General features: G+C 32.6%; 1 protein-coding gene across 1 annotated transcript; it reads left to right on the top strand.

Moving 5' to 3' along the window:
* Positions 1–7162: 7162 nt before the first annotated feature.
* LOC106330229 lies at positions 7163–8062 on the top strand. Its single transcript, XM_013768737.1, has one exon. The coding sequence runs from the start codon at positions 7163–7165 to the stop codon at positions 8060–8062; it is 900 nt and encodes a 299-aa protein (XP_013624191.1).
* Positions 8063–9638: the final 1576 nt, after the last annotated feature.

The following is a 9638-nucleotide window of genomic DNA, read 5'->3' as shown; positions in this document are numbered from 1 at the left end:
GCACATTGAATACACGTTTTCACCTAAATATAACGGTAACATGTTTCGTTGTAATGTCGATGTAATGATTACGACGTATTTCTCATTCCACGTACATTCGTCGTAAACTTACATGGAGTTTACGACGAAATCTATTCGTCGTAAATTTACATGGCGTTTACGATGAAAGTTGGATTCCTCGTAATTGCGTTGTAAACACCATGTAAATTTACGACGAAATATTTTCGTCGTAAATATTCGTTGTTATGGACACGTTTTCTTGTAGTGTATGCAAATAAAATATAAAAGATATATTGAATTAATTATACATATATATATATATATATAAGGTATTTAGATATTGATGTGTTTTATGTTAGAAAATCATAACTGTAATTTCTTAAGTCAGTTGACATCTTCTACCTTTATAGATTTAACCGTACACTTTAGATCGAGTCACTTTAGTCCAATATTCTCACCATTTCAAAATATTACATATTTTAGATTTTTCACATATTTTAATAAAACACACTAAATTTGCATATTTTTTGTGATTATCTTTTTTTATAATTTTAATCTAATAAAAATTCAATAAGTGCAATTAAGTTTTTTGAAGTTTACAATTAATTAATAAAACATGCATTGAAAATGCAAATAATAATAATAATAAAAAATTATAGAGTATGTAACATTTTGAAACGGGGGGAATATTAAATTCTCGTTAGGAAAATAAAAATCAAATGTTTGAATCAGTAAACGTGTAAAATTACGACATCATATTTATTTGGTTGAGATGTTCTTGTTTAACTGACTCTTTCAGAACTAGTAGACCGACTTTGCAGCTATTATTTTACCTTACACCTTCGTAAATCTTATATATTAAAACAGAAGCCACAACTTTGATTCATGTGTGATTTTTTAAAAAATAGACCTAATGAATATATTCCTAAAAAGTCATGTTATATTTAATCTCTAATCTTATCATTTAAATTTTGGGCCAACCAGAAATTTTTATTGGACTATCAATAATTGGATTTAAACAATATATGATCCATTGGATTTGTAGATAGTATAAATTAAATAGATATAATTTAATGTTGTAATACTATACATAGGGGTGGGACGGATCCGGATATCCGGGAAATTTAGGGTAACCAGATCCGGATCCAGATCAGTCGGATCCGTGGATTTAATATCCGGATCCGGATTTGTGGTTTCCGGATATCCGGGTTTCGGATATCCGTCTCGATATTATATTATCCGCGGATATCCGGATCCGGATCCGTCAAAATAATTAAAAATAATTTTTTAAACAAAAAAATACTATTTTTTTTAATATAATACATAAATTAAATATTTATAAATATATTTATATATGTTTATAATATTGTAAAAACTGAAATATAATATTATAAGATTAATTCATGTATAAATATTAATATATCAAATATAAATATTAATAAAATTTAAAAATTTAATGTATTTTAAAAATACGGATCCGGGTCCGGATATCCGGATCTAAAAATTAAGATATCCGGATCCGGATTCGGTTTGCACGGATCCAAGATTTTACTATCCGGATTCGGATCCGGGCACCCCGGATATCCTATTTTCGGAGCGGATCCGGAGCGGATCTCGGATTTAAATAACAAAAATCATATTATCTAACAATGATTAATCTTTACTACCTTAAACCAATGAAAAGAAATTTTAAACTATATAGTTTATTTTAAAAATTAAACAAAAACAAAATCTTTAATTATGTACTCGATAATATAAATCTATGAAGCGAAAAGTTTAATTTTTTATAAACTTTCTAAATTTGTGAAATGTTACAATATTTTTGAATATGACAATAAAACAACATTTTCACTAATCTTTATATATATAGTTACGATTTTAATAATGAAACAATAATCCGAAAATATATATATAGAAGAAGATACAAATACATGTGAAATTTTGAGAGAATCTATTCAATGCAAAAATATACAGTAAACTTATTATGTTTTAAAAATTGATAGACACATATATATTATAATATATACCAATTTAGAATTGAAAACAAAATATTTATATAAAATAAATGAAAACAAAAATCCGCGCAGCTCGAGATATAGTGTCAATATGTTAATTTCTTTATTTTGTTAGAGACATCTCGCTAGTTAAATTAAGGTGTACACGTTTACTGGTTCAAACATTTGATTTTTATTTTCCTAACGAGAATTTAATATTGGACTAAGTGAAAACTAACCAAATTAATTAAATAAGTAAAAATATCAAACTACCTATTATTGTGTTGAGGTGCCTAGAACATATATATAATACACATAAGACAAAGTCATTATTGTCATCCATCGACACCATCAGTTACATCATGGATATCCATTTCAATATAGGACCCGAACTTATATATGGTTATGTCCTAATTAACGAAATGTTCCACTAGGTCATACAGTTTTTTTTTGTTATTCATATTTAGTTCATCAACTTTTGCAGATATATGTGATATCAAGATTATAAGATACAGTCTTTTGCCATATATATAGTTTTTTTCTTCCATATATATAGTTTTGATATGTGCATGGTCTAACGGCCTAATACTTATACTGTATTAGTCAAACGTATGTGGCCAAACAGTAAAAAAATACTACTATTATTTTTAACCAATAAAATTACACAAATTTACTGACATTATAGCTACAAAATATAAGTATATTACTCACAAAATAATAGAAACAAAAACTAGTTCTAAGCTAGAGAATCATTATACAAATCATGAGATTTTAAGGTCTCAGTCAAAAGGAAAGATGACAAAATCTAGACTTTTTAGCATTTTGATGGTTGGTCATCTCTCGATGTCACAACTTGAACCGCAAGCTTATAGCATTAAGAAAATTAATCACAAAGCAAGTTTAAATAATATGAAGTCAAAACACTATAAGTGTTTATCCAAGAAAATTACAGTCATTCTATTGGAAAGGAAAGATGAATAAAAGTACTATTAAAAAAAAAAAGATGATTTAGTTAGAAGAGAAAGTGAAAAATTGAAAGTAACGCTGATCTTCTGAACTATTAATTTTACATGGACGAGTGTCCCTTTTTGAGCAACGAAAAAAACAAAGCCACAAAGACATCAAGAACTTGGTGCTAGTTGTGGTGATGATCACTAGCTAGACCAATGACGTAGTCATTTATACTACTAAAATTCAAATTGTACACATAATTACGTAATTATAAGATAATCATGATTTTAAATTATTGAGACATCTTAGTTAAATAGGTGCGACCATATGCACAATCCATGCCTTTCAGTTGAAAAATCACAAGGTGATCAGATCTAGAAGGAGAGCATATACATCCAAATTAACTAAGAGGTTTGATTTGTTTAAAGACCGCATAAACACAAATACTACAGCTAATCGATGTTAATTATGCAGATATGTAAACATGTTTAGTAGTTGTACCAGTTTAATATTTAGATTATGATCTGGTTTAGTCTTTAAGGCAAATAATTATACGGGTCTATAAAGTTCCTTTTTCCCAATATATCACTAAAGATTATAGTAGTTGGTTACTAAATATGTTATAATACACATGTTTTAATTTTTGACGTTCTTTTGATAAAGAAGTAACACTTCTTCACAATAAACAAAATGGATGAACTAATTGTTCTATATGAAAAACGCACATGTAAACATAGAATAATTTAAGTTGTAGCAAACGCACATGTAAAAAGAAAAACTACATCATCAGCTTCTTTAGAACTAACTAGCCAAGCTGAATCAATATTGATATGTCGTCATTTTCCGTTAATTACACCAGCTATCCACTAAGTATACATGATTACCCTAAAATGCCAAACGATCTCTAACCATTTGACCACAGGAGCTTCATCACAATAATGCAAAACCGTTGGACTGAAACAATTCGAGACTGATTAAAAATAAAATAAGAATATAATGTATATAAGAGTAAAGGGAAATGATACTCACGAGAGAGAAACCAATTGATCAATGATCAGTACACTAAATCTAGACCATGTGCTTGCATTTGTAAGTTAACAAAATCATTTTTCGAAATCAGAAATGTATAATAACTAAATGAATAAACCCAAACAACGATTTTAAGTCAAAAGCCATAGGAAAACTACAATTAAGAGTCACAGAGCATAAGAGCACCCTCAACCCAAATACCCAACTTGGGTTTCTTATTTTAATTTTTTTTTTTTTTTTTTTTTGCTGATTTAAAAAAAAAGAAAAAAAAAAATGAACCAATCGCGGGCCACCACGTGTCAGTGGGGCCCGCGAAACAGTACAAAAAACGTCCCTTATTTCGGGACAGAAGACACGGTCTCAACAATTTTGGTGGGGCCCACACCACCTTTTCCCCTTAAAAATTCACCTTGCATACCCCTTTAATCCTGCTCTAAGCTGCAAAGCTGGCTTGCACAACAACAACCACAAGATAGAGTCATAGATTCAATGCTATTAGGATATTTATTATCAATACATTTCACTTATTATATGTGATTCTTGTGTTTTGAGTCCCCATGTGGAGACTTTTCATTGGTTCATGCAAATTTCGAGAAAGTTTCAAAATCATGTAAACCATTTCTGGTATTCCATAGCTCACCTGTCATCGTCCCCTACTCACCTGTCACCCAAACGAAATCAAGCAATTCAGATGCATTGATATCTCATGCTCACCAACCATTCCCTTCCAAATCTTGATTCTAGAACCAAGAAAAGCAAGATTACTCTGCATTCTGCATGTGATTTTATAAATCTGAAATATCCATGATTACAAGTAAACAAAATAAAACAATATGGGTTTTGTATAAATATGATTTATAAATTAAAATGGAGAATTTAAAAGGAGGATATAGCTTTGAATATAATAACACACTTAGTTATGATTCCTACTTATCGTGAAATGTACAGAGACAAGTACAACTAGGTGTACTTGGACTTGGAGTCATTGAAATATGAATTACATGAATGTGAACAGGTTTGGGAGACTAAATACAGCAACGAGGTACTACCGAAAATAAAATGTATCCCCGGAATTATTTGGGTTGATTAATGAGTCACTATTGAAGCCACGTGTGCATTAATTGTGTTAAGTTTTTGAGACAACGTTTGCAAGATAAGGCTTAACTAGGCAGACTATTAGCTAGATATAACAATACTCATTTGGCAATTGGCACAATACTCACCTTCATTCGCAAAATGAACACCTTCAACTGTGCTGCTTGTGGGGTATACAAGGAGAAGATGAATATGTACGGATGTTTGCAATACAATTTCTTTGATCACAGAAACTGTATCTATTTACCAAAGGTCATAAAGCTCACCAGTCACCGACATCGCTTGTTTCAAACTTATCAAGTTCTTGATTTTAAGAACTGCCTAATATGTGATAAACCGGTTGTTTATGAATGTGGAGGATATATTTGTATCGACAAGTCGTGTGATTATAAACTACATTCATATTGTGCAACACGTACGTAAAGAGATTTGGGATGGCAAAGATATGGAACGAGAACCTGAAGGAATTAATAATTCTGAAGATATTGCGTCGTCAGTCGTCACCATTGGTGGAGGTAGATGACAAGACTAGCCGCCACTTTAGTCATCAACATGACCTGATGGCACTTTGCGTCAATAATGAAGTGGACGATGGACGAGTATGTCAAGCATGCATCCTTCTCATTGACTTTGCTAGTTTCTTGGGTTGTAAAGAATGTGATTTTGCACTCCATGACAGTTGTGTAAGTCTTCCTCGGAAGATGGAGAACACTCGCTCCACCGCCATCCGCTAACCCTAGAGGTAAACCTTAAACGTGATGAAAATCAAAGACGGGTTCCTCAGTTGTTCTAAATGTGGACGTGAATCATGTGGTTTCATGTATCGCTGCGCTACCAAGAAGAATGTGACTTTAAAATGTATACAAAGTGTTCTTCCCTTTCTGATCCATTGAACAATGGAGCACACAAACACCCTCGACAGCGGGGAAAATGTTTCAAATGCAGCTTCCATTTGAAATCAAAAAGTGCAACTCCGGTGTTGGTAAAATGCAAGTTTGACACTCATCCACTTACCGTACATTATTCTCAGTTATTCCCAAGGACAAGGTGGGCGTTGAATTATAAAGTATGTGAAGTAATAATAAACTACCAGGAATGTATCCAACAGGATTTGTCGGCCGATATATCACAGATGTCACTGTATCAGCCAAGACAAACTGGTTTTCAAGAATAAGAGAGATGATGTCTCTTTTTGTTCTATCGAATGTATTACCTCTTCATCGAAAACCCTATCTGCCATGAAAAACTGATTCTCAAGAATACTCTCTCTTTATGTTCTATCAACTTTATTATTACCTCTCTATCCAAAACCCATGTGAAATATTTAGACCAAGCCTCTGGGATGTTTTGATTGCTTGGGAAAAATCAGATAACGTTAATTATTCTCCTAGTCCTTGTGTATAAAGTTCGTATCTTGTTGACTAGCAGAAAATGTACATATTGACATAAATAAAAGCTATCTTTTCTTCCAAATTTCATTTCTAATTAACCATAAGCATTGACCCAAAAAAAATAACCATAAGCCATGGTGTATTAGTAAGTTCTCTCTTCTGGCATGCAAGTCCCTCTCATGGTGTATAAAAAATTAACAACCAATTAAGTCCTGAAATCATGAGGAAGCATATCTACAGGTACGAGGGATGCGCTTTTTGAACAGATTTTAAGTTAAATTTGTTATAAAAAATTAGCAACCAATTAATTTACTTTTATTGCAAGCAATCTTAAAGCCAATGATACCATCTTCACACAAGGTTGAATTCTCTATAAATATAACGAATGTCGTTGTCTATAAATAAAGGTTCAAGTTTCTTAATAATAAAAAAACGAACCCGTATGGAAGACCTCCAAAATCATTTTTTCATCATCAACACCTTTTTGAAACGTCTCGTCCACCACAAAATTATATTTCTTATCGTTCTGTTAAAAATTGCATTATTTGTGAATAAGTATTCCAATTGGGTCTACGCATGTTCATTGTTGTGTTTGTGATTTTTGATTTCACATAGGATGTTCGACCATATATATTATTGGAGTCCAATCAGACAATAAATCGTCCAGAGACACCTAACCATACGCTCATCTTCATTCGCAAAATGAACTCCTTCAACTGTGCTGCTTGTGGAGAGATATACAAGGACAAGATGAATATGTATGGATGTTTGCCATGCAGTTTCTTTGTTCACAAAAGCTGTATCTATTTACCAAAGGTAATAAAGCTTACTCGTCACTCACATCGTATGTTTCATACTTTTCAAGTTCTTGATAAGAAAAAATGTCGAATATGTTATCAACCGCTTCTTTATGAATATGGAGTGGAGGATATATTTGTACCCACAAGTCGTGTGGTTACGCTACATTCATACTTTGCAACGGATAAAGAGGTTTGGGATGGCAAAGATGTTGAACAAGAACCTAAAGAAGTTAGTAGTTCTGTAGATGTTGCGTCGTCCTCGTTGGTGGAGGTAGATGACAAGACTAGCCGTCACTTTAGTCATCACCATGACCTGATGAGAATTCGCGTCAACGATGAAGTGGACGAGGGAGGGGTATGTCAAGCATGCATCCTTCCCATTGAGTTCAATAGTTTCTTGGGCTGTAAAGAATGTGATTTTTCACTTCACGACACTTATGCAAGTCTTCATCGGAAGATGGAACACACGTTCCACCGCCATCCGCTAAACCTAGAAGTGAACTTCATGAACATCAAAGAAGGGTTCTTCTGTTGTTCTAAATGTGGACGAGCGTCGTGTGGCTTCATGTATCGGTCCTACGAAAAAGATTGTAAGTTTACAATGGATGCTAGGTGTGCTTCCCTTTCTGATCCATTGTCCAATAAAGCGTACGAACACCGTCTCCATCTAACAGGCAGTGGTGCACGTTGTAACCAATGCGACTTCACTTTGAAACGAAAACGCGCAACTCTGCCGGTTTTGGTAAAGTACAAATATGACCCTCATCCCCTTACCCGAGGTTTTGCTGAATCAATCAGGTGACCAGTGTTGAGTTGTATAATATGTGAAGTAAAAATAGAAGATGACTACCCGTATTGCATGGGTCTCTACCCGAGTGACCAGGATCTCTATGGATGCACTGAATGCAAAACCGTTATATGTGTTGAATGCGCAATAGGTAAATACCCATATATGAAACCTAGCATTACGATCAATGTGAAGGGTTTTGAGATTGAGACTGCATCCAATAGCAGTCTTTCTCGGCCGATGTGTCTTGCATGTCACAACATCTGCCGAGACAAACTGGTTTTCAAGTATAAGAGAGATGCTTTCTTTTTCTGTTCTATCAAGTGTATTATATCTTCATCTAAAACCTTATCTGCCAAGACAAGCTGATTCTCAAGAATCCTCTCTCTTTCTGTATTATTACGCTTGGGAAAAATCAGGTAACGTTGATAAATCTCCTAGTGCCTTGTGTATGTACAAAAATGTATTATTATTTCTTCGTCCTTTTAGTTTCTTGTGACTAAAATCTGTATCTTGTTGACAAAAAAAAAAAGAATAAGTATGTACTGATGACATGAATAAAAGCTTACTTTGCTTTCAAATTTCATTTCTAATTTACCATAAACCGAATATCCAATATTATAAGATAAAGTACGAAATCACAACCTTATGGAAATAAACTAGTAAGTTCTGTTGTCTTCCTGTAAGGCCTTCCCGTTGTATCAAACGGCAAAATAAGTCTCTCTGCCTCAATGGCCAATACAAGCCAACAACTACTTCTAATCTCACTGCTAACAAACGTTTCCTATGGAGACTCAGAGAAAAATCGCTGACATTCAGTTCATTCTCCTAATCAATGAGCTCGCAATGTCGAATCTAAAATTTCATCGTATTTTCAGATTTTTTGGTAGTTGGTTCTGTTACTTACAAATGATATAGTTTTAATAATTTCTAGATTTCAGTCCTGGATTTTAGTTTTGACAGATACTCTAGTACAAACAGCTAGATATATATTTTTCTTCTTGGTGTATAAAGTATATATAGTGATTCTGAAAGAAACATACACTCTATACTGTATTTATTGAAAACTTAAGAGCGCCACTATTATAAAGTTTTAATAGAATATTTTAGTAAATAATAAAATAAAAAGAATATTTAGATATTGTTAAGTATTTTAGAATTTTAAAACTTAAATCCAATAGTTTCTCATTTATTCTATTGGAATCCTCTGACGAAAGAGATTGTGTTTGAGATACGGATATGTAACACAAGATCTTCCAAGAATAGATAATAAAATCACATTTCAATTCATTTGTTATTTTACTAATGAATAATTTATATAAAGTAAGAAATTATCAACCTTAAGAAAAAAAGATTAATGTTAAACTGATTTATGATATGTACTAAATATGACCAATATACACTTTTAGATACCCAAATAATATAACATGTTAGACAAATCCCATTACATAAAACAATGCATGCATTAGGACCACACCATTGGTTTTTTCAACTTAAATTTGTTAAATTGTTCTTCTATGCTTACATTTACTATCTTCAGTCAAAGACTCTGAAGAAGTTACAAGAGGAGTGGGGGTGGGGGGGGGGGGGG

This window comes from Brassica oleracea, chromosome C3 (assembly GCF_000695525.1).
Source record: "Brassica oleracea var. oleracea cultivar TO1000 chromosome C3, BOL, whole genome shotgun sequence".
Classification (NCBI taxonomy): domain Eukaryota; kingdom Viridiplantae; phylum Streptophyta; class Magnoliopsida; order Brassicales; family Brassicaceae; genus Brassica; species Brassica oleracea.
This window is presented reverse-complemented; position numbering and strand designations above follow the sequence as displayed.